The sequence below is a fragment of the Stigmatopora argus genome, chromosome 2, assembly GCF_051989625.1.
Source record: "Stigmatopora argus isolate UIUO_Sarg chromosome 2, RoL_Sarg_1.0, whole genome shotgun sequence".
Taxonomy (NCBI): domain Eukaryota; kingdom Metazoa; phylum Chordata; class Actinopteri; order Syngnathiformes; family Syngnathidae; genus Stigmatopora; species Stigmatopora argus.
The window spans coordinates 19,874,189-19,900,190 of record NC_135388.1 but is presented as its reverse complement, the minus strand read 5'-3'; the positions used below and the strand labels follow the sequence as shown (position 1 = coordinate 19,900,190).

Here is a 26,002-nt window from a genome sequence, read left to right as displayed (position 1 = left end):
AAGGGCAGTTATCGGCAGAGGTTGACAGGTATGTAGCCATGTCAAAAAAATGAAAATGACTGCACTGTCATTTTATTTATTTTAATCTGGCATTCAAATCTGGCTTTTCCCCGCAAAAAACATTTTACAGTTATTCCACCCAAAGCAAAGCACTAGCTAGGGTTGCCCACTTTGAGAAATTCTGGTTGTGATGTCACAACTAGAATTGATCATATCTAGCTTTCTCGGGCTAAACTAGGTAGTACATGTTGACAGAATGACAGAACGGTCACAGTGCAACAAGAGTATGCAACTTATTCTAGGCGTGACACCTGTTTTTTTTGTGGGTGGAGCCATCAATTGCTTAAGAAAGACTAAGTAATAAGCAAGCATAATTTATTACTCCGCCTTTTGTCACTTTCTTGGGATGGATTTGAGTCTGCTATCATTTTAAAGTTGTTGTGTTTCATAGCACTTTTAAACATGTGGTAACTTGTAAAATTGGCTAATCAGGAGGGAGCAGCTTGCTGTTAAAGAAAAAGTTGTTCTTTAATGGATTTCAACTGTACATGGGCAAATAATGCAAAACACTTGTGCCACAAAAGTCACTAGTCAATATTAGACATGACACTGGCAACCATTGCTTTTCCTCATCCTGAAGTAAATGTTATACATACATTTGGAGTTTTCACTTGCTATTGACATAAAGAATACATCTCCATAAATTAAACAATTGTGTCATAAATCGTCTGAACAATAATAAAACTTAACGCACAAAGCAACGCTGACGGATGTGGTCAGAGTGGGAGTCTTGCTGTTGCCGTTGATTGAGCGACTTCGAAGCAGGAAACTAACGAGTCTTAACACTCCAAACAACTTTGGCTTGCCCTCAAGTGATCAGGTACTAAACATGGCGACCCCTGTCAATACGCGGATTTCACACTGCATGGCTCGGCAAATTTCATCACAAACAACCAACCGTACAAAAAAAGGCAGAAATCAAAATGATCACGGAAGAAGAATAGTTGGATGTCGTTGGACGTGGCAAGCCAAAGCAGATCCTGTACACGAAGAAAAGAGGACGGATGGGACTGCAGAATTCATTCCATTTGTGTCAAAGCAACAGCAAAACGTCTGAAAGTTTGCCTCACATTTTCTAGCTGCTGTTTGACATTGCTTTGAAAATCAAACAAACAAAATTCTCTTGAGGCACTGCATGCTCCAGTCTTCTTTAAATATGACCAAAAACGAGGAGAAAGGTGTCCTGACCTCAGCGGTCCTCAGTCGCGCCACTAGGACTGCTCTGTTATGATACCGGCTGATCTCACATCCCGCATCCAATCCTCAGAAAAAGGCCTACGTTTACTCAAACGGGGAAATGCTTTGATTTGGTGAGACAATCCGTAATGGGTGATAAGACAGCAAAACTCAAAAAGAGACCCGCTGGCCTTGGCACTGGGCATGTCTGGTGACAGATTGAGGAGGAAGAGGACGAGGACAATGGGGCCAAGCGGGTGGATACGCTTCTACCGGTCCTTCAGCTCCCTGGTCACGCGCTTGGTGATTCGACCGCAGAGCAGCCCCATCAGAAAGAGGACGCATAGGCTTAGCGTGATCATCAGGAGGATGTAGTTCTTGGAGGGCGATGTCATCACCTGCACTGCCAGGTCCGACAAGCCCTCTGCCGGTGCCACCTGCATGGCAAAGGAGCACAGTGTGAAAGATTTTTAAAATATATACCGTATTTTCTCGCATACAAGCCGCACCTGCGTATAAGCCGCACCCTTAAAATTAACAAATTTGAAGTTGTTTAGATGTGTGTTTAGGTGCATGTGTCCGTGCCCTTAATCTAAGGGTGTCAGACTCGGGTTGGTTCGCGGGCCTCCTTAACGTCAACTTGATTTCACGTGGGCCGGACCATTTTAGATATAATATTCTGATTTTTTTTAATAAATGGATTAAAAGAACTGGATTAAAAGCCCCGAATATTCAGTTTTTTATAGATCTAAAACAATGTTTATTTTAGCTTTTTTAAATATATTTTTAGATTTTACAAAATGATTTTTGAACTAAAAACAGAAAAAAATGATTAAAAAATTACAATTATTGATTTAAGAGGGGGAAAATCAGGAAATTTATAATATACATCTGTAGTCTTCATTTTAATTTGATCCTAAAACAGAAAGTCGGCACTCATGATTTACTTTTCCGGGCCACACAAAATGATGCGGCATGCCAGATTTGGCCCACGGGACACCACTTTGACACGTGCCTTAATCTGTTGTGTTAGCTTAAGTTAGCTTCCTTCTTACACATGCACCTTCACGAATGGAAAATGTGTTCGCATGTTTGTTATTCATTTTTATACATATTCTTAGCATTTCCATCCAAAATTGTGTCACTTTGATTTTTAAAAGGTTTAGTTTTTTTGGGGGGGGGGCGTGTAACCAATTAGGGAGTTTACATATAAAGTACTGCTCTACTTACAAAAAAAAAATTCTTAAGTGCCAGTACTGGTCATGTAATAAAAACAATTGGCACGTGTTTGTGGTCACCTTAGCAGCGTAGCTCCACATGTCGATGCGATCTTGAAGTCTTTTCTTACACTCAGGCTGCAGGCGAACTCTCTTGTCCTGTAAGGCCTCCATCAGACAGGACATTTCTGTGTGCCAAGAAGAACAACAATGCCGCAGGTCCTTCTGCCGTATAGTTTGGGATATTTCAAGTGAAAAATGGAAGAGCACCCACGTCTTCCCCTGCCTGGCGTGATGGCAGCACAGTGATGTTTGAGGTCCAAGGCGCAGGCTGTGTGGAGTACCGGGTCCACAAATATGTCTGCTTTACTCTCTTTCAGCATGTTCAGAACCTCCTGCACACAAGCACAACAAAAAGGGGGAAATAATACAGAGCACGATTGGCAATCTCATTTATCCTGTCAATGGAGATACCGTGGTTAGACAGTTTGATTTATTTAACAAAAATGTTTTTCAACATTTATCTATTGTGCCACCAGGTGCCACCTGACTCGAGTGCTGGCAGCGTGGGATCGATTCCCACCAAGTGGCATTGTGCAAATGGATGTCTGTCTTTTGTGTGCGCTACGACTGACTGGCGAACAGTTTAGGGCAAGGGTGTCAGACTCGGGTTGGTTCATGGGCCGCTTTAACGTCAACTTGATTTCACGTGGGCCGGACCATTTTAGATATAATATTTAGATTTTTTTTTTAAATAAATGGATTAAAATAACTGGATTAAAAGTCTTGAATATTCAGTTTTTATAGATCTAAAACAATGTTTATTTTAGCTTTTTTAAATATATTTTTAGATTTTACAAAATGATTTTTGAACTAAAAACACAGATTTTTTTTTTTTTTTAAATTCCAATTATTGATTCAAAAGGGGGAAAATCAGGAAATTTAATATACATCTATACTCTTCATTTTAATTTGTTCCTAGAACAGAAAGTCGGCACTCATGATTTACTTTCCCGGGGCACACTAAATGATGCGGCGGGCCAGATTTGGCCCCCGGGCCACCACTCTGACACCTGTGGTTTAGGGTCTATGCCGCCTGTCACCCAAATTCGGTTGAGATAGGTTCCAGTGCCTCGTGACCAGAAAAAGCAGTGTTGGAAATAAATACCTGTATATAAATTTTAACTAAATTGTTAATTCATCTTCCAAGCCGCTTGTCCTCACAGGGGTGCTGCAGCCCATCACACCTATCTACGGGCAGTAGTTTTAACTTGGGTATGAATGCAGCCAAATTTCTTCCAATGTTTGTTGGCATTATAGATCGACCGATTATCTGCGCCGATATTTGGCAATTTGACGTAATTCGTATCGGCCTTTTTTTTAACTCGACCGGCCAATATGTAGAAATCAATTGAAAACAGCGTTATTTGGGCTCTGATGCAGCCACACCTCTCTTCCGCCTGCTGTTTCATGCTCAATTCACAGTCATGCCTATCCTAAACGACCTGTCACAACCGCTCGTTATGGCACATTTTATCTTGAACATATTAAAAGACTTGCGGCAATTATGGTTCAATTCGGTGCCCTTTGTTGGTAATGATATGCTGCTCAGCTGCCATCCTTCTGAAATCCGAGAACTCCCGGTATTTAATTTTGCCAATCCTTGTCCTCTGTAATGAGCAAGGTTTCTCAATTTAAATGCATTTTTAAGAGCGTTGTTCTTGGCTTTACCTTTTTACAGGCCTCCTGTTTGATTTTAAGCAGGTTGACTTTCAGACACTCTTCCACCTGACCCGTCTGCTCTTGAGCGGCCGCCTCTTCCGCACACAGTCGGGAGATCTGGAAGAGAAAGTGCAATGCCAAAAAAGGAACTTCGACAGAACTAGCTAATGCTTTTTTGTCAATGAGTAGTAGATACGGATACCTCGTCTGAGCAGTGCATCTGTAGCTGCGGGTCCAGTCTGTAGTCCAGAGCCGACTCCTGGAGAATAACTCGGATCTGGTCTTCGCAGTCGGCGGACAATCTCTGAAGCGAAATGACACCCGTTGGGCGATGTAAGAAAGTCTGCCTTTAGCTAACGTAAGGACCACTGTAAATGTATTTCTATTGGACTGACCTGGTCGCCGTATTTGAGTTTGAGGCAGGCAATCACTTGACCCTCCAGCTCATTGTCCTCGCTCGCCTTATTAATGATGGATTGGCAGAATTTGGGGATGTCAGCTCGGCACGCTTTCCTTAGCACTGGATTCAGCCTGTAGTCTGGAGAATGGAGTACGTTCAGATATGAGTCTTCCGTGGCTGATTTGTCCAGTGCAATCGTGTACCTGTGTTTTGCGTAATTTGTCGCTTGGTGATCATTTGTTTGCACTTGGGATCCATCAGCTCACTGTTCTTGTTCTGTTTCAAACACTGGAGAACATTCCTGGCATCGGCTTCGGTGCAGAACCTCTGCGGAAGTGAGTTCGGATATTCAATGGTGGGATTCGCATAGTACAAATATTTGACAACTGCCTGCAGAATTTATTTCCTTTTTTGTCTATTGGTGGAGAAATAATGAATGAATGAATGAATTAACGGTCTGTGGTTTTTAAATTTGAGTAAGTACAAGGATTGAATTAATCCTTCTACTTATCATTTTCTCTTACTGTTTATAACCGTTTTACACATCCATTTTTTTTAGTTATATTCCTTCTGTTCCACTTACCAGAGCTGCCAAACATCTAAAAGCATATTTCACAGTGGGTGAAGAGAATTTTCAGATTTTGTGACCTTTTTTTCTAGTGGCATTCACCAGCACCGCGTACAAAAATACAGCTCAATATCTAATTTTCAAATGTTTTTCAAATAATTTCCTTTTGTCAATAGTTAATTCTGACCCTAGCGCTGACTACAAATCAAAGAAATACAAAACACAAACAGTGAATAAACTGTTACTCACGTGCTCGTTTTGTGGACCTAGCTAACACGTTTACAATGCTTGAAACAACTGATGAGAACGCACGTATCATTGAAAAGGAAGTGAGCACTCTACTTTTAAAATAATTGAACTTTTTGACAATGTGCAGAAGGTAAAACTTATTTAGTGTAAGTTAAAATGGCATGCCATAGACAAAAACGTTCAACATTTTAATTTTGTTGAATGTAAATTGCTGTAAAAATCAGCTTGATTTTGATTCAAAATGCGTATTTAGTAGTTTGTTAAAACTGGCGTAGTAAACTACGGAGGATTCGTAGTACTTGACAGCTCTGCCTCACCTTGATCATCTGCTTGCAGACTCTCATAAGTTGGTAATCAAGTTCTGGGTCAGTCATTTCAGCCTCCTGCAGTCTGAAGATCCGCTGGTGGCAACGCTGACTGAGTTGCTTCTTCTGCTCCTTCAGACACTCAATCATCTGTCGAGGACGGAAAAGAGCGTGTCATTGAAAGGCTTTAAGGACTTGGGTGCCACCTTTAATATTCTTACCAGAGCATTGCCAAATGCCACGTTAGGACACAGACGACTGATGTCGGATTTACACGGATCATACAGCTCTGGTTCCAACCTTATATCTTCTGACTAGAAGAGGCATTGCAAGTCGTGGATGTGCGTTTGGTTAAAAAAGCAGAAATTCATTTTTTGATAGGCTATCATAAAAATATCAACCATTTCCAGCTCCTCCACACGCAGCTGCTTACGACATTTCAGGGAGACCCGCTGCTCTCTGCCCTCTTGGAGTGTGTCGTTCCTCACAGTGGTGCTGAGGCAGATGACCACATCCACCCTAGATGGGAGACAAGATCATTAATGATTTGCAATCGGATGAGACGATTCCATTTTTTATCCACTAGGGCAAAATAATAGCAAAGGCATAAAAAGTCCTTGAAAAGAGACTGCACTGCTGTCTAATTATTTGTGACAGTGAGAAAATATTGCTCAACACAACACATCAAACTGTAAAATATTTTTCTACATACTTCTTTTTAATATTAGGACACAAACGAAGCACATCTTCTTTACAAGCCATCTTGAATTTATATGAGAAGCGGAAGTCCTTCATCTGAATCTTTACCAGGAGACAAGAGATCAAATAATTAAAGACAGAACTTCCAATGAGTTTTAGCACCCAAAATTGGAGAAGAAAACTTACAGAAACCTTTTAAAGTTCCCCGAAAATAGCAAGTGAAAGAATACCCACCTTTTTAACATAATAAAGCCACGTCCAAACATTACGTTTGAAAAAGCAATCACTCTTAAATATCACTGATGTGAAACCTTTTCAGCAAACTTTGCAGATCATAAGACACTCACCAGCTGAAAGTGTGTGACGCCAACTGAACACTTTTCATTCATCTCCCTTTGGTGTTTATTCTGGACCAAACATTCCATTAGGTCACCCGTGTCAATTTGGTTGTCAGCTAAATCCTGCACACACACACACACAGACACTCAACAAAAGGCTTATTGTTTTCGACTCTAGCACTTGAGTTTTAGGAGCTATCAATTGCAATGAAAAGCTAACCAAAACAGCCAAGCCAAGTTGCGGGTGCTCAGAAAAAAGGTATAAATGTTCTCACGTGGCAGTGGGCCTGGATCATGGGCTCGCACGCTCTGATTAGCAGAGCATCTATTTGAATGTCCTGTGTAAGATAAGGTGTAAGAGTAAAGTCATAAGAGTCTAAGAGTTAATTTAATGACTGCAGCCTACTATCCAATTGAACACATTACTGACTTCTGACTCCAATTCTGTCAAGTTGCCCACAACGTCCCTGCAAGCGGACACCAGATCTTCCAAATGTTCTTGCAGACACTCCAGCTCCTGAAAAGCATTTGCCAAATAGCCCTTTTCAGAAGTGTCTTTTTTATCCTTGTCAAATATGCACAACTAAGGACAGCCAAACCGTGGCCGGATGATTCGCCTAAAGACGTTTCGCCAACGGACGTTTGACAGATGGACAGGTCGCCGAATGGACGTTCCACCGAACGGTCATTTGGCCGAACAAAGGTTTTGCGGAAACGGGATTCGCGCGCTCGCCCCGCCCCCGGATCGTGTGTACAAGTTTTTCAACCTCGGCCCGTGGGCCATATACGGCCCGTTAGGATTTTTAATCCGGCCCGCCGCCGGCGTTGTCCAAATTATAGTAAAAATCAATGATTCATTTCCCTTTGCCGCTCATCACTCTCAATTTATTAGTCTACCGTCAATGGCAGCCCAGGAATAAGCACTCTTGGGCGGGCATGTCAGCCCGGGAATAAGCACTCTTGGGCGGGCAGATGTAGCAGAACCGAGCCGTGAAATGACAGCAATCAGGTTAAATACATCCTAAAACAGCATTTAATGATCAAATACAAATACTGGACCTCTTTGGACATTAGAACCGAGCCCAGGGAAGTGAATTCCTCGGTAAAATGTCGCGATGTCGCGATAAGGCAAAAAAACGTATATATACGACCATTCGCCAAACGGCTCAAAATGCGTTTAATGATTAAATACAAATACTAGTATTGTAAATACAAATACTAGTATTTGTATTTAATCATTAAACGCTGTTTTTGGCTGGATTTGACCGAATTTGAGAGCATTTTGAGTCGTTTGGTGAATGGCCCTGTTCTTAAAATGGCCGACAAGCGACGACGTCTAGCTCCGTTGCCTCACAACGCGCATCGGATATCCAGTCTGTATACACGATACCTATGGGAATACCAAGCAATAAAAAAAGGAAAACGACGAAGAATATGTGAATTTCCTTTGTCTTCTTTTAAATAAAATACTAGTATAAAATACAATACTAGTATTGTATATACAAATACTAGTATTTGTATTTAATCATTAAACGCTGTTTTCGGCTGGATTTGACCGAATTTGAGAGCATTTTGACCCGTTTGGCGAATGGGCGTATATAGACGTTTTTTTGCCTTATTGCGACATTTTACCGAGGAATTCACTTCCCTGGGCTCGGTTCTAATGTCCAAAGAGCTCCAGTATTTGTATTTGATCATTAAATGCTGTTTTAGGATGTATTTAACCTGATTGCCATCATTTCACGGCTCGGTTCTGCTACATCTGCCCGCCCAAGAGTGCTTATTCCTGGGCTGCCATTGACGGTAGACTAATAAATTGAGAGTGATGAGCGGCAAAGGGAAATGAATCATTGATTTTTACTATAATTTGGACAACGCCGGCGGCGGGCCGGATTAAAAATCCTAACGGGCCGTATATGGCCCACGGGCCGAGGTTGAAAAAGTTGTACACACGATCCGGGGGTGGGGCGAGCGCGCGAATCCCATTTCCGCGAAACCTCCGTTCGGCCGAATGACCGTTCGGTGTAACGTCCATTCGGCGACCTGTCCATCTGTCAAACGTCCGTCGGCGAAACGTCTTTAGGCGAATCATCCGAGTACCCAGCCAAACACCAAAGTAACTCATATATACATCAGAGACAGAAGATACAGTCCATAATGTCGGGCCAAAGCAGAATCTTCATGCGTGGATATTTTTGGGATTAAAGCAACGTGTGGAATCAGGGAAGGAAATGTTTATCAAACCTGACCTGTCCAGTGTCGGTCTTTTCGCTGCACCACTTGCCAAGATCTGTCATGCAGCGCTTCTGCAGCTCAGGGTCGAGTTTCACATCTAGCGCTCTTTGGTGGAGAATTCGCTGAACTTCCACTTTGCAGTCTCGCGATAACTGTAGACACAATACAGTAGATACATTTGAGACTGCGAGAATAAAACCCAATTGTGTAAAGCAGGGGTGCCCAATACGTCGATCGCGAGCTACCAGTCGATCTCTAAAGGTACTATTGGTAGATCGCATGACAGTAGGATTTGATCTAAGGATTGGATTTGTAGTAAAATTATATATGGGACTTGAGCTGGGAAACAGCGCCATCGCGAATCCAAGCACAATTACTACCTGCTTACACTATACACCAGTGGTCCTCAAACTATTCTAGAAAGGGCTGCAGTGGGTGCGGGTTTTCATTCCAACCTGGAAAAGGTTTCCACTAATCTGGTATTCTAGAAATGCAATCAATGGATTGCAGTCAGATGCTTCTTTTTTCAGCAGAAACCTCATTGGTTAAACTGTTTGTGTTGGATTGGTTGGAACAAAAACCTGCGCCCACAGCGGCCCTCGAGGACCGGTTTGGAGACCTGTGCTATACACTATGTTGGGCCCTGCTGACATCAGGTATAACAGCAGCATACATAACTGCTGAGCTTTGCAGAGGCCCGGAAAAAAAGTGTAGATCCTGAAATGTTGGCTCCTTGAAAAGCAGATCTTTGAGCAAAAAGGTTTGAGCACCCCTGGCGTAAAGGGTCAATTAAAAACTCGCAAGCGGAAGCCACTCTCCTGTCTTCCGCTTGCCAATAGGAAAAGGGCGGAAGACAGAAGGTTAAAGTGACTAAACCGCGGAACAAAATGGCGGGCAACAGGCAGTGGCCATCATTTTAATCAAAAAATAGAGCTTTCTGAGTGGCCGGGAACTGGTGTAAGGGTGGATTTTCATCGGAAATGCGAGCCCCTTGTGACCTTAAGCCATGGCGCTTATTTGAAAATAAAACTTGCTCCGCGAATAGGATAGCAGAGAGGACCAGCGAAGGGGGATTTTTACATTCATTTGAAAATCATGTTCAAACTGTAATTATGTGAATATAAAATGTGCGCAAGATATTTAATCTCTAAACTGATACATTTTATCGTTTTTGACAAACTATCATATTATTTGTATTGAATTTCATTCTGCAGCCTGGCATCTTGAGTGGTTAGCACGTCAGCCTCACAGCTCAGGGTCCTGGGTTCAAATCCAGGTCTGTCCACCTGTGTGGAGTTTGCGTGTTCTCCTTGGACCTGCGTGGGTTTTCTCCGGGTACTCCGGTTTCCTCCCAACGTCTGCTTGTGCCAAGCGATTGGCTGGCCACTGATTCAGGGTGTTCTCCGCCTCTGGCCCGAAGTCAGCTGGGATAGGCTCCAGCACCCCCGCAACCCTAGTGAGGATAAAGCCGTTCAGAAAATGAATGAATGTATGAATTCCATTACAGTGTTCAAGTGGCCATAATGATGCGGCTGGTTGGTGTATTGTATCAAGATTGATTGTGTTGTGTAGGTGTAGTTTTTTCTCACATATAACTACCATTGGCAGCAATAGACATTCAATCCATTTGAACAAAAATGACAAGCATTGACTGATCGTGTTTCAGTGCCATTGACGGTCAAAGAACTGAAAATCATTTTGACTGGGAGGGTTTGGCCGCAATCACTCCATCGCCATGATCGTCAATGATACTTAAGGAGTTCATTTATGGAATACATTCAAGCCGTTAGAAGAGTAGAAACGGCGGTGATTTTGTAAATGGTAATACGTCAACATTACAGTGTGGTCAAGGTAAAAACTGTTCATTTTTGGACCTGCTCTGGTTCGTCTATTTCCGTCAATGGCAGTGGATGAATTAAACTCCCAGAAAAGCACGTCACGGATGCAATCATCCAAACAAATCAAATTGTCATTCCAACCGTAATTCACCATCATCAGTACCCACCATTATCTTAATTTTTTTGCATTATATTGTTTGACAGAAGTTGTTGACCACTTACCAGATTGTCAGCATTTACCTGTTCAGTTAAAAACAGTTTGGGAATTTAAATTACTGACAGGACTTGGAATCATGCCAATAGAACGTCAAAGTCAGATTAGTGTTTCTGGATTTATGTCTTACCCGACGGCCCTGCTCCTCAGTGCGGTAGGCGTGGCGATAGAGGCAGGAGAAGACGGCACCTGGCGGCATTAACTCGCTGGTCTCATTCCAGCCGTGAGTGTGACAAAGTCGTGCAGCATCGCCTTGGCACTTCTTGTACAATATAGGGTCCAATCTGGGGGGTCACGCCATCCAGTAAATTGTTATTCAACTTATCTTTGCAGTTTGGTATGTAAAACAAATTAGAGCTGCAACCAACAATAATTTACCTTAAGGACTAATCGGACGAACAATCCAACAATTAATCGATTATTTGGATAAATGTCACTTTTTGGGTAATAACCTTCGCAATTGACTACAGTCTTCCCTCGATTATAACGACTTCACTTATCGCAAATTCACTTTTTTGCAATTTTTTTCTGCTATTAATTAGTTTGTTTTTTAAGTTCATAAAAATGTGAAAATACACGCTGAAACTTGCAAGCGGAAGCCACTCCCCTGTCTTCTGCTTGCTACTAGTACTCAGCACTGGGAAAAAAAAATATATATATATGTATATGTATATATATGTATATATATATATATATATATATATATATATATATATATATATATATATATATATATATATATATATATATATATATATATATATAACCTTCGCAATTGATTACAGTCTTCCCTCAATTATCGCGACTTCACTTTTTTTCTGCTATTAATTATTGTTTTTTTAAAGTTCATAAAAATTTGAAAATCCACACTAAAACTCGAAAGCGGAAGCCACTCTTGCTACTAGAACTCTGAAGAAGGGAAAAAAAAGGTAGTTATAATAGGGGTGACCCTACATAGCGATTTTTCGATTATCGCGGCCATGTCTGGTCTACATTAAACACATTTTTCAAGGTCTTACTGTCATAGAAATAAACAATAAAAAAAACAAGTTATGGGTTGTCGTAAGTATGTTTTAAGTGACAATGAACCCCAAATGAATGACTGCTTTCTTTAAAAATAATATTTTACTGGTCTAAGTACACAAAACTTCAAATGTTCAGTTAAATCAAGTTTCTGAGTATGAAACAATGCCCTGCGATTGGTTGGCCACTAATTCAGCTCAACTTTACATTACTTTTAAACACGTTATTACACATTAATGCAACTAGATGAGGTCATCAGGAGTCATTAGGCAAAATGATGACAAAGTCAAAGTTTATTCCAACTTTAGCAGCCATCCCCACATTTCGATTAATGGCACACTAGAAAAAAACAATTAGGTGCTTACTGCCACCTAACGTACACATGATTAAAGGCAGATTGGAAGCAACAATTAGGTGCATACTGCCGCCTACTGTACAAGCGTGTGAATCACCTAATTCTCCACCTTGATTTCCCCCCCATGCGCTTGAGCACATTGAATACACCCGCAAATAGATGCGAACCATAATTAGTAAACAAATTCATTGGCAAAAGATGTAATAATCAATTAGTTTTTGCATCTTTAAACCAAACATGTACTTGAACACAAAATAAAGGGTAACGCACTCACTTCCAGTCCCTTGATATGAAATACTGGAGCTCCAAAAGTCGGTGCTCACAGTCCTCAACCATCTTTTCTGTGTAAAGATGCTCCATCAGACAAGACAAGATCCTACACATGCACAACAGAAATGAAAGTACTTTTGCTTTCATCTGGATGACATTACTAATCTTTAGGTATATATTTTGTGCACACGCCTTACATTGGGTCTCCATTGCGGATATGTTTGCAGGATGTCTGGATGACTGACTCGCAGGCCTCATTGAGCGCTCGGTCGATCCTGTAGTCAGCACCAGGGTCCGCTGACTGAATCAGTGTTTGAAGCTGCAGTGGAAGCAAAGTTGATGAAAATGGTAGAGAGAAGCAGATAGAAAAGATTGCAAAATAGGAATTTGTATAAAATCAGATTTTGTAGTGGTTACAAATGTCATTTGTAACCATTTGGTGTCCACAAACCAAAACATGACAAAACTTTTAAAGCAAATGTTCCAACCACTGTTTCTGTATTCATTCCCTTGTGTATTTGCCGTGACTTACAGCACTCTGGCAAACCCCATCGACCGAGGCACTGCGGTCGCCACGGCCGATCCTCATCAGACAATGCAGTGTGCGGCCTTTGCGGTGAAGACCGGAGCAGTGAGTCTCAATCTCTGCCCGGCAATGCAGTACGATTTCTGGACTGAGAGAGAAGTCCTCCATGAGCATCCGCCGATAATCCAGCATTTCACCCTGACACTCGCCAGTGACCGTGCGACCTACACAACACACAAATCAGTAAAATGAATAAAAGGGAAAAGATGCGACAGATCATTTTTAGAATCATCCCATGACAAAATTACACTGCACTATGTGACCTTTTTCCCCCCAATGTCGACATGTCATGACCAAAAAAATCATGTCTAACATATTAAAAGAGAACTACTTAAATGTTCAAAGTGCTGTCTTTAGAGCTGAGCTGAGCTGAGCGTATTATAACTTGATGCACAAAAAAATTTAACCCTGGCACTCGCTCTCATTTTTAGGATTTTTGTCTACACTGTTTAGATGTTTTAAACTCAAATGGCATTGTTAAACCAAACAGATTTTAGAATGTGTTTGCTCGCAAAATAATAACATTTTTGTTGCCTATCTGTTAAAACAATGTTATCTTAAAAAGACGAAAACAGTGGGGGATGTACATTAAATCTTACGACACTCTTCCAGCCTGATTTAATTTGGATTTAAAAGCTAATCAGAAAGCACCTTGGTGTAGCTGTGATCTATGCTAACGTAAATCAATATTAGGGTAAAAATTGTTCTAAAAAACACCTCTTGGTCCAAACTATTCAACATTGCACTTAAAAAAATATGGCTTCCAGTAAAAGTTTGGTTTCTTGTAGCATGTGAAAGCACATGTCGAATGTCAGTATCGCTGTAACCTCTGTCAATTTTCAATTTTCAAACAAACAAATTTTGTGGAATTATAATGCGTCTTTGGCTCCTATTAGGTCAAGTTGCAAGGTGCCACGACATTAATAGGAAAGGCATGTAAAAATAGAGTTGCGATTGGACCACTTGCAATAGGATAATCCTTGTTTATATTTTTACGTATATACTTATTTAAGGAATGCTACAATAATAAATCACCTCGGTGCACAGCGGCTTCGAGACAAAGAAGCAGGTAGGATAGGCGGGCCTCACGGGCGCGTGGCAGGTTGGTGTCAAGGCTGCAGCGGTGCTTCCTCAGATCGAGTTTACAGGCTTTTGCTAGTGAGTAACTGACTTTGTAGTCTTGAGAGATCAGCTTCTGCCGTGTTGTCAGAGCTTCTCTACACTGGAAGAAAGAAAATATTTTCTGTAAATGATCATCTTGAAATACAACCAAATAGGGCAAAAAGACAAATTGAAACATGGATGCACCTTTTCTGACATGGCCTCTTCAAACTTGTGGTGGAACAGACACTTGTATACTTTTCCCTCTCCCGCCTGAATCTAGAGTAATGACAATGAAAAAGTTTATAGTTTTCTACAGTGTACAAAGATCATATTTGTTTTTCATTGACAGATTTTTTTAAACACATTTGAATTAAAAAAATAATCAACATATAATGTAGGGCTCCTCAAGGGCTGCTGTGGGTCCTGGTTTTTGTTCCAATCAATCCAGCACAAAGAGTTTAACCAATTGAAGTTTCTGCTAAAACAAGCAGCACCTGACTGCAATCCACTGATTGCAGTTGTAAGACAGCATATTGGCGAAAAGATGCTGTCATGTTTAGTTGGAATGAATCCTGCTCCCTTTGCAACCCTTTGTGGTATAGTTTGGAGACCACTGGTATAGTAATGCATTCGTTGTTAATTTACTTCTTCAATCCGTCCATTTTCTATACCGCTTCTACTCCTTAGGGCAGGGGTGTCAGACTCGGGTTGGTTCGTGGGGCGCTCTAACGTCAACTTGATTTCACGTGGGCCGGACCATTTTAGATATAATATTTAGATTTTTTTTCTATAAATGGATTAAAATCCCTGAATATTCAGTTTTTTTATAGATCTAAAACAATGTTTATTTTAGCTTTTTTTTAAATATATTTTTAGATTTTACAAAATGATTTCTAAACTAAAAACAGAAAAAAATGATTAAAAAAATTGCAATTATTGACTTAAAAGGGGGAAAATCAGGACATTTAATATTCATCTATACTCTTCATTTCTAATTTGATCCTAAAACAGAAAGTCGGCACTCATGATTTACTTTCCCGGGCCACACAAAATGATGCGGCGGGCCAGATTTGGCCCCCGGTCCGCCACTTTGACACATGTGCCTTAGGGTCAACAATTTTACCTCTTTGTGTTTCCAGAACTTGCTTCAAAAATGTCATTCAAACTAGAAACTTGTCATATTCCATTCATTCTAAATCACGGTGCTTCAAATTCGTACATTCTGGCAGAATCTCTCACGATCGTCTCGACAGGAAAAATAGAGATGGCGATCAAGATGGAAGTCATCTGATGACAGTTCAGCAACACGCAGAATCGCCTTCTGACATTCCTCTTTGATTGGACGAACTTGATCTTGTTGCTCTGCCTCCCTCACAAGAGCCTTTTCCAGACAAGAGATGACTTCTCCTTGGCTGTGGATGTCCTGTCGTGCGACGACAACAACAGCAGTGAAAACAATTAAAATCAAATCAAAAGTACCAAACATACATTGTTGAAGTTCCTTTGTAATTGTGAATCATTCACTTTCACATAAGATTACCTTATGTCCTATGTTGATGCTTCCACAGCGTAAATTGTTAATGTCTTCTTTACATTTGTCCACAAAGCCACAAATTAGTCGGTAGTCACTGAAGATAATACTGGTCATCTTGGTGATGTACTGGTTACATTGAAACTCGCTGATGTTTCCACGGTGATCAACCAGACAAGACACAAGGTAGCCCCTCCCACGCTCCTCCTCATTGCACTCCTTTAGCTGTAGGGATAAATGAGAGGCAATGATTTTTTTTAAATTATTGATTTTATTTTGAATTGCTGAAAAAAAACAAGTTTTTTGGGGTGATGCACAATTGACATTTACAATCTGTTCCTAAAATGTACACTGTGCCTAGAGCTTTTTGGTTTTCTTTGTTTTTAATTGAGAGAGGAAAATTCATCACATAAAATGGCAAAAAAGATCTCTGGACTGCCATATTAGTAGGAAATTAACCGCTATTTCACTTTACCGCACAAAATAATAATGTTACTAAGCATTTCCCAATTTTGATTTATTGTGAATAAAAAGTGCAACATTTCAATATTTTACACAGACAAGGAAAAAGTTGACAAGTCAAAATTTAAACTGAGAAAATGTCCTATTTCCAGGAAAACAATTTGGAGCTGGAGCAGCACGCCTACACTACTTTTTCCATGCACGGGCAGGGATTTTAAACTAGCTTTTCCCCCCCTGATAATGAAACTATTATTTGCAAGTGAATGGCATGCACACTTGGGTTACACTGCAGAATTGAAACTTTTGCAAATGACTGACCTCAGCGATGGTGCTCTTGCAAACCTCAATGGCCACTGATTCAAACTTTGGATCCGTGGTAAGGTTAAATTTGTAGTTCCATAGGAGCTGAAGAAGAGAGGGTTTAGTCATTTATTATTTATATTTGTCATGTTTCCATTATTTCAAATTATATTAAGGAATTCGTGATGAGAAAAGATGAAATTGCAGTAATCATAAGCAAAAAGACATGGGGCACAGCAGCAAAACAGTACAATGTTTCAGGGTTGAAAACAACTTTGATTTTCACCCAAATGAAAAGAAAAGTGATAATTGGACATGGCTACTTATTTAGAGTTACAATGTGAGGAATTTGGCAATTTATAAAGAGAGATTAAGGAATCATTATTGTCAAGTCACCTAAGCGGAAGATACGTCTGCCACCCTCCAGACCAACAGGGAGCAGAAAAACCCCAATCAGACTAAACTCTCCACATTTCCCACCTGAGGTCATAGCCAGTATATAAGCTCAGTAGTACAGCCCAAAAAAGTACAAGACAAGACAGGCAACTAAGGGACCAAAGACACCCTTCAGTTTCCGATCATACGCAACTGGTAGGATCAAATTTGAGTACTCAAATCAGCAAAAAGAGCCTTCACCAATTAAGCCACCTACTTAGGCAAAGAGGCTAGAAACCTAGTAAAATCAAAGTTGCTGAATGAATACGATATACTCTATGCACTTGCACGAGAGGTAAATTGCACTAATAGCAATTACGAACTCAGCCTCCTAGGTGAACTGGGAGGTGATGAGGAAGATAGAGAAGTGATATTGGATAAGCAGCAACAGTTGAACTTAGAGAAGACCAGAGAGGACTGCGAAACCAAGCTGACGGAGGTAAGGGGAACAGTACAATCAAATCTCTGGGTTAGATATGTGACAAATATGGTAAAGCCGAGCTCTCGATCGCAATCAAAGAAGCAGAATCACACAGCGAAAGGCCCTTGAGACCCAAGTGTCTGCGGCAAATAAGGATGCCTACGAACTCAGAGTATGCAATGCAAAAAAACGCATAAATTAGTTCACGGCAGGACTCAGGGAATGGGAAAAATGGATCCCAGGAAAAGTAAAAGCCATCCTGGATAGGAAACTGGGAAACCTAAGAAAACAAAAAGTCATCTTCGACGAAAGAAGGACAGAACACCTAGAGGTGCTAAGGTCCAAGGAGGAGGGAATGAGAGAAAGAACCCTCCGAACACAGCCTGTAGCACAGCCAGCCCTGCAACCTATTCTCAAAATTAAGGCCACCTGCCTGTCCAAATTCTATGGCTCCAAAAGAGATTTCCATCCGTGGAAAAAGACCTGGGAAAGTCTTCAGAAACAAGGTGAGCCAACTGGCTCGAGTGAAGCCAGAAAACTCCAGCTCCTTGAAAGCGTGGACGGGAGGATCTGCAGAGACCTAAGCCTGTCCACCTATCAGACCATGGAAGACATACTCACGATACTCGAAAATAGATTTGGAAATAGAAATGGAATAGCCATGGAGATCATTAGAGAGCCGGATAAAGTCCCCATCCTGATTTGTACATGGCATTGGAGGAATGGCGCTGAAAGTACTGTCATCATGTCTATTGTTTTTCTTGGGGTCATTGGCATTTAGAAGGCACGTTCAAGGACAATTTGAAACCCAAACAAAGCTGGAATAGGCTTGGCGTAGTGTTTATCCACAGGTAATGTCCGCGATTCAAAATGTAGTCCGAAAAAAACTGGAAATGCCAAGATGTCGTTCTTCTCGATCTTTTATAGTATTCGGGGGTCATTCTTCTTCTACGGTGAAATATGTCTTCTTCTTCAATGCTGAGTGCCACCCAATTCAGCGCCAAAGAAGAAGCGGTGCCCTGACGTCCGCCATTTTTTTTAATCCATCTTCCGCTTGTGACCTTTTTTTATAATCAATAGAAGAAAACCCAATGTACTGAAGCCGCAAATGTTGAAGCCGGGAAGTGGGGAAGGATCACAGTATTTTTTTTGTCAAGAATCAACAAGTGGGACACAATCATGAAGTGGAATGAAATCTATTGGACATTTAAAACTTTTTTAACAAATAAAAAACTGAAAAGTGGCGCGTGCAATATTATTCGGCCACTTTACTTTCAGTGCAGCAAACTCACTCCTGAACTTCTCTGAATGATCCAATGTTGGCTTATGATGATAATTAGAATCAACCTGTGTGTAATCATGTCTCCGTATAAATGCATCTGCTCAGTGATAGTCTCAGGGTTCTGTTTAAAGTGCAGAGAGCATCAGGAAGACCAAGTACACATCAGGCGAGATACTGTTGTGGAGAAGTTTAAAAATGGATTTGGATACAATAAGATTTCCCAAACTTTAAACATCACAATAAGCACTGTTCAAGTAATAAATACTTTCACAAGTATTTACAAGAAGTGCTTTGCACATCCCACATCGTTCCTTCGTATCTGGATGTCTCGCCTCTTTCCCCTGATTGGCTCTGTTATCCAATGGCCGCGTGTTTAGACACATAAGGTTGGCAAGAAAGAATTGTACGATGAACGACTGAATCAGACAGCTTGCAAGGCTAACTAATAGAATAAACTGTCGAAAACTCCAAATTGTCGACTACTTGGAATGTTTCACTAGCAGTTTGCAAAGCGCTGAGATAAGTGTTGAGTATTAATAGCTCCTTGAGAAAAGCTGCCATCTGGAATGTTCGCTGTAATTTTGAGCCCATCAATAAATGATAAACAAACAAACAAAAAAACAGATTACAGAAAGTCTCCTAGGGCTCAGACAACATGTTTTTCATTCCAAGTGCAAACACATTGATTTTGTGTACTTACATGGTTGCAGTCAGGAGCCATGTCAGTTTCCTGCAGACACAGAAAAAATATATACCATAAAAACTTGTGCAAAATCGACCTAAAATTTTCAACAAAATATAACTGAGAATGAAATTTTCAGAATGTGCTAAAGACCAAATCTCTAGCAGGCCTTAACTCAGCCATTATGATATATCATATTTCATTTATGTCCACATTTAATATATAATACAGTATGTATTATGTGCGATTTTATGTATGTATGTCATTCATCTCAAGTATGGTAGTAGATGCTTATCATAGACATCAAAGACATGGAAGCAGTGGCACATAATCCAAATCAGTCTAAGATATTACTACCAAAATGGTAAAGGACAGAGCAACAATGCTGAAGACTCTCGGGTGCACCCATATAAATTGCAAATTAGTAAGACTATGAATTTAAGACCTTTTTTTGTGATCAAAGCCCTGAAACAAAGAGTAGATTTATCAACTTAAATGATCAAAGAACTGAAACACCACAGGCAAACTGTATCTGAAAGGATTTATGCATAAATGGGATGAGGAAAAGCCTAGTTATCTTGAGACTTTTATGGGACAAGAGATAAGGACAAAAGTCGGGCCAAAAACTACATTATTATTTCATTCATTTTCTGAACTGCTTATCCTTACAAGCGACATGGCAGGGGGGGGTGGTACACTAAAATTACTTAATGTATTACACCGCGGCTTTCGAGGCGAACTTCCTGCTCCTCCATATGTATTGGCGAGCCAGCTCAGTCACGCATACACTACTCATGTTTTTAGATTATTTCGTGATTAATATCGATTGTCATCATACGCCTTTTCTTCGCACTACCCTTCATTGCACTGGCTCGATTAGGATCCATTGTGTTTCCCTTAATTCTGCACTCACTAACGCAAAAAACATGGAAAAATGCAACGCTCCGCCCAGTGCTCGTAGATCTTTGCACGAGGGAGATGCGGCGAGAAAGACAGTGCGCTAAAATCATAAAAAAGCGTCTCGCGGCCTGGCCACCTGACTGTCTCAAATGCTCGTATCTCAAAAAGTTTCTCCTATCTCAATTATTTGCTCGGAATGTTACTCGTATCTCAAATTCCTCGTATGTCGGGGGACTTGTATGTCAAGGTATTACTATACTTGAAATAATAAATATATCATAAACAATGATCCCGTAAAATTTCAATATCGCATCTCATCACATTACCACCAATCAATGATCTCTTGATTTTTGGGGAAGGTGGGGGGTGGGTTAATATTCAATGTTGATTTAGCCTCCTAAGGACTTTAGTGAGTTATTATCCCTTAGGCGGCAATGGCATCGGTGAAGCCTCCCAAAAAAAAGTTTAGCATACCGAGGGCGGCCCAGCGATTAAGTGGTTAGCGTGTCGGCCTCACAGTTCTGGGGTCCTGGGTTCAAATCCAGGTCAGTCCACCTGTGTGGAGTTTGCATGTTCTCCCCGGGCCTGCGTGGGATTTCTCCGGGTACTCCGGTTTCCTCCCACATTTCAAAAACTTGCATGGTAGGCTTGCTGGTTGAACACTCTAAATTGCCCCTGGGTATGACTGTGAATGGTTGTCCGTCTCCTTGTGCCCTGCGATTGGCACAATGATAATTGATGTCAAGATGTTCATTCATTCATTTTCTGAACCGCTTTATCCGCACTAGGGTCGCAGGGGGTGCCGGAGCCTATCCCCGCTGACTTCGGGCCAGAGGCGGGGGAAACCCTGATTCGGTGGCCAGCCAATCGCAGGGCACAAGCAGACGGACAACCTTTCGCACTCACACCCATACCGAGGGGCAATTTAGAGTGTCCAATCAGCCTACCATGCATGTCTTTTGAATATGGGAGGAACTCGGAGAAAATCCACACAGCTTGAGGGAGAACATGCAAATTCCACACAGGTGGACCGATCTGGATTTGAAAACAGGACCGCAGAGCTGTGAGACCGACGTGCTAACCACTCGAGCCACCGGGCCGGCTGATGTCGAGATGTTTGAAATAGTATGAAAAAAATGAAACAATTTTTAAGATTACTGTTTGATTTGTTTATTGTTGGTGGAGAATTTAAGAAAGGGCGGTGGAACCGATTATGCTAATTCAATGTAAAATATGCTTATAGTTACGAACCCACTTTTACGAACAATTGATTTCGTAGGTACCACTGTATAACCTAAATGCTGTAATATAACGTCTTGCAGGCTTGCGTGGCTCTTTATGCGAGTGTGCATCTTTCTCTCCAGAAATGAGGCAGATTATTAAGAGCCACTTTTCTCTTTGGAAGTGTCAGCTGTTACAAAGCTGAAGCTATGCAATTATCTCAGAAAAGCAGCCTGAGGAGGAGCAAGAAAACGTGCGTGATTTTGTATTTGTGGACACAAGTGTATGTGTGGGTAAGTCAAGATGCTTGTGAACAGCATGGTGCTGTGGCACCAGATATAGTTTGAACACATATGCACTTGACATACATTCTGTATCTACAGTCATAGCTTGAGATATGAGCTCAATGCGTTCCGGAACTGAGCTCGTATGTCGATATACCCGTATCTTAAATCAACGTTTCCCATAGAAATGAACTAAATACAAATTAATTCGTTCCCACCACCAAAAATCAGCATATTACAGTGGAAAACATTTTTTATTGGTTCTAATTCACCATCTACTATCAGAGTAACAAATAATTAGTGATTATGATGTTTAATACTAAAATGACACATTATATTCAGTACAACGCGGGGTGCGCACAGGTAAGAGAGCTAGAAACAGACATGTTGGACAGCAACGCGCTCGTAACATTACATAAGGAAACATAAATTTAACTTAAATGAAGGGTTCTGGTGGTGTTGAAGGCTCCCCTTTTGCAGATGCTTGCTTTGCTTTTAAATTCATGTAAATTACGGTGGCTTTTTCACATATTATCGACTCGGTCACGCTATCTCCCGCTAACTGTTATCTATCTGCTATCTTTTATCCATATTAAAAGAAAGCTCTCCATCTCGTTATAAATGTCACTGTGCAGCTTCGAATTTATGGCTAGTCTTTGGAAGGCTTGATATCCTTAATAGTGTCCTTCTGCTTCAGGATGGTGCATATTTTTGAAAAACTCCTCTCGTATTGGCCAGACAGCTCCGTCACGCGTACACCACTCATGGAAAAAATGCAATGCTCCGCCCAGTGCTCGTAGAGATCTTTACACGAGGAAGATGCGGTGAGAAACACTATTGCGTCTCGTATGCTTGTATCTCAAAATTTGTCTCGGATCTCAAGGTAAATATTTGCTCGGAATTTTACTCGTATCTCAAATTCCTCGTATGCAGGGGCACTCGTATGTCAAGATATTACTGTATACATAAACTAATGTGAGAAAACAATAACATGTTTGTTTAGTATCTAATGCTTAACAAATGGGTGGGTTGCATTTGTACGAATATAATAATGAAGGAAGAGAATGACACTGTTTATTCTGTCGGCTCGCAGTTCATTTCATATTGTTTTTTCGCATTTTGAGGGTTGCCATTTTTTGTTTCAGGTTTGCATCCAGAGCTGTAAAATATAATTTAGACAATGACAAATATCACTTGTCAACAGTAGGTACACGTAGAGATGTCCTAATACTTTTGCCAATACTTAGCCAGTGCTGAATCGACGCCTATACATTGAGATCAGTAAAAATAATGCAAAATATAATTTAACCCATAAATGATGAATGACAGTATTAAAGTAAAAAAATGCTCTGTTTTTAAATATTACATAATGCTCAGTTACAATCATTAGTTTTTAAAGAGAAGTAGACAGACAGATATATTTGCCTACTGGGTTTGATTTACAGTAGCCAAAAAAACAAAAACAAACAAGTACTGGATCGCATCTGATCTTGTGACCAAATCTGATGCTGTCTAACACTCCAAAAATAGTTGTATTGGGCGGTGATACTATTTTTTTTTTATTAAAAAAAACTATTTTATACTGAGCATTGGATAGGTACATCACTAGGTACAAATCTACTAAGCAATAATAAAAAGCTAAATCAATCAAAAAGTTAAAATAGTGACAAAACTAGAACTCCAAAAACACAGGCTACAACAAAGATTTTCACCATGTCTAATTTGCTACATTTGGTTAATGATTGGCCTAAGTGTCTGCTGAGCTCAACATTTGCCTGGTTATGCTGAGCTTGTTGTAAAAGAGCTTACAAACTACTGTCTCACATGCTTCTGTTTGAGTACGTGCCTATCACTCTTTGTGGACAAATGGTGATTAAATGTCTATTGTGTCAATGAATGTGTAAAACAGATAACAGTCGCTCAATTTGTCCCCTGTTCTAATCAATATTAGTAATACACTCCTGCCTAAGAGACAGCTAAAAAGTCTCAAGACATTCATTACAAGGAATCTTGGTCTCCTTTTCTCTAAAACCCAATAATGGCCCACTCAAAGTAGACAAATATTTGCTCGGAATTTTACTCAAATTGCTCGTATGTCGAGGCACTTGTATGTCAAGGTATTACTGTATAATTGAGTAATTGCAATTAATTTGCTGAAAACCTACATTTTTTTATATTCATAGATATACTATATCTTCTGGGAGAACAATTGCTCATCTCATCTCACTAGGGTCGTGGGGGGTGCCGGAGCCGATCCCATCTAACTCCGGGCCAGAGGTGGGGGACACCCTGAATCGGTGGCCAGCCAATCGCAGCGCACACTCACCCCCATACCTAGGAGCAATTTAGAGTGTCCAATCAGCCTACCATGCATGTTTTTGTAATGTGGGAGGAAACCAGAGTACCCGGATGAAACCCACGCTGGCTCGGGGAGAATATGCTAACTCCACACAGGTAGATCGACCTAGATTTGAACCCAGGACCCCAGAGCTGTTAGGCCGTCCCGCTAACCACTCGCTCCACCAGGCCGCCCGAGAACAATTACATGCTCTTCCAAGAGAAGGTACGATTATTGTTAGGTGGTTTCTTTGAAATTTGTATATCATTGGCTCAAAATATATGTACAAAATATTGTTGGAAAAATTCTGGAAAAGACAGTGGTGGGAGATAATGACCTCAAAATACTCTTCTATAGCATGCCATAGGCTTGAGGAAATTAATTTCTCGGTGAAGTGTGCTTTAAGTTAAGCACGTGTCCTTCACCAAGATGTCCATCAGTGGACTAATGCAGTTTCGCCTTCATCTCCATGTCCATTTGACAGAACAGTACCACCATCAAAATAGCGACAACGGCCCGGCGTCCGAGCCAGCATCGGCGGCCACAGCTTACCTCTCTGCGGTCCTGCAGACACTCGAGCACGGACAGGTTATTGGCCCAGGTGTGTTTAGGGCAAAGCCGGGTCAGGTCCTCTCTGCAGGCCTCCTCCTCTGACAGCTTCCAACCGGTCGTCCTTCGAGGCTGGGAGGCCCCAGCGGCTGCGGCTGCGGCAGGTGCATCCTTGGCTTGTGGCTCACTGACTCTGAGGACGACCGGGTTGTTCGGAGGCTCGGCAGGACCGCTGGCGACCTTTAAGCCGAAGACGGAGTCGAAGCTGCAGAGACACACGTATGATAACAGCAGTAGAAGCAGCGGAGAGCGACGGTACGTCGCCATCTTCACACCACTGTTAAGCTAGCTTTAGTAGGAGAACAACATTGCAGGACTTCCGGTCATTAGATTCACAATAAAAGTCAGTGACGTGACGCAAAACACAAGTTCCGTTCAATTCTTTCCAGCCAAAAATCACTGCGCAGTTTAACGAAGCATTTGTGTTCTTCTAAGGAGGGAGGGAAATCATTTTGTAAAGGATTCAACAAGGACATTATATTCAAGATTGATGCCCTCTGGCCCCAGTACTGGGGTGGCGAACATGCGGTTCTCGAGCCAAAATTAATGCTTCTTATCATATTTTATATCCACTGTGGCTTTTTGCCTCGTTTTATGTTTGTCTTATTTTTGTTCTCTCTTAAAACACAGTCAAATTCATCAGGGCCCATTAAAAACAAATACTAATAATTACATTTTTAAAATAATTTTGCAGATTGGTCTTTGGGGCAGCCCGGTGGGTGTGAGTGGTTAGCGTGTCACAGCTCTGGGGTCCCGGGTTCAAATCCAGGTAATGTCCATCTGTGTGGAGTTTGCATGTTCTCCTGCGTGTGTTTCCTCCAGGTACTCTGGTTTCCTCCCACATTCCAAAAACATGCATGGTAGGCTGATTGGACACACTAAATTGCCCCTAGGTATGGGTGTGAGAGTGCATGATTGTCTGTCTCCTTGTGCCCTGCGATCGGCTGGCCACCGATTCAGGGTGTCCCCTGCCTCTGGCCTGGAGACAGCGGGGATTGGCTACAGCACCCCCTGCAACCCTAATGAGAATAAAGTAGTTCAGAAAATGAGAGGAGATGAGATTTTTTATGCTGCTTCTGACATAATGTGTGGCTCTTTGACTTTCACATTTTAAAAATGTTGGCTCTTAGTGTGTAACTTGTTCGCCACCCCTGCCCTAGTTACTTAAGGCAGCATTG

General features: G+C 41.2%; 1 protein-coding gene across 1 annotated transcript; it reads right to left on the bottom strand.

The window, feature by feature from the left end:
- Window positions 1–503: 503 nt before the first annotated feature.
- On the bottom strand, window positions 504–25,231 carry LOC144066835 (Golgi apparatus protein 1-like). Its single transcript, XM_077590208.1, has 26 exons — window positions 24,768–25,231; window positions 19,491–19,520; window positions 16,671–16,757; window positions 15,900–16,115; window positions 15,579–15,782; window positions 14,564–14,635; window positions 14,291–14,477; window positions 13,202–13,419; window positions 12,867–12,988; window positions 12,674–12,775; window positions 11,152–11,305; window positions 8,984–9,121; window positions 7,165–7,251; window positions 7,010–7,072; window positions 6,744–6,857; window positions 6,410–6,498; window positions 6,099–6,216; window positions 5,919–6,011; window positions 5,710–5,847; window positions 4,779–4,902; window positions 4,571–4,713; window positions 4,378–4,479; window positions 4,185–4,292; window positions 2,728–2,848; window positions 2,535–2,641; window positions 504–1,673 (listed from the first exon to the last, which is right to left on the bottom strand). The coding sequence occupies exons 1-26, from the start codon at window positions 25,089–25,091 to the stop codon at window positions 1,506–1,508; spliced, it is 3,429 nt and encodes a 1,142-aa protein (XP_077446334.1). The 5' UTR covers window positions 25,092–25,231; the 3' UTR covers window positions 504–1,505.
- Between the last annotated feature and the right edge of the window lie 771 nt (window positions 25,232–26,002).

Coding starts and splice junctions, on each gene's coding strand:
- LOC144066835 (XM_077590208.1), bottom strand. CDS start 25,091: ATGGCGACGTACCGTCGCTCTCCGCTGCTTCTACTGCTGTTATCATAC. Junction 19,521..24,767: donor GTCTGCAGGACCGCAGAGAG/GTAAGCTGTGGC, acceptor CTGTGTCTGCAG/GAAACTGACATGGCTCCTGA. Junction 16,116..16,670: donor GCAAGAGCACCATCGCTGAG/GTCAGTCATTTG, acceptor TTATCCCTACAG/CTAAAGGAGTGCAATGAGGA.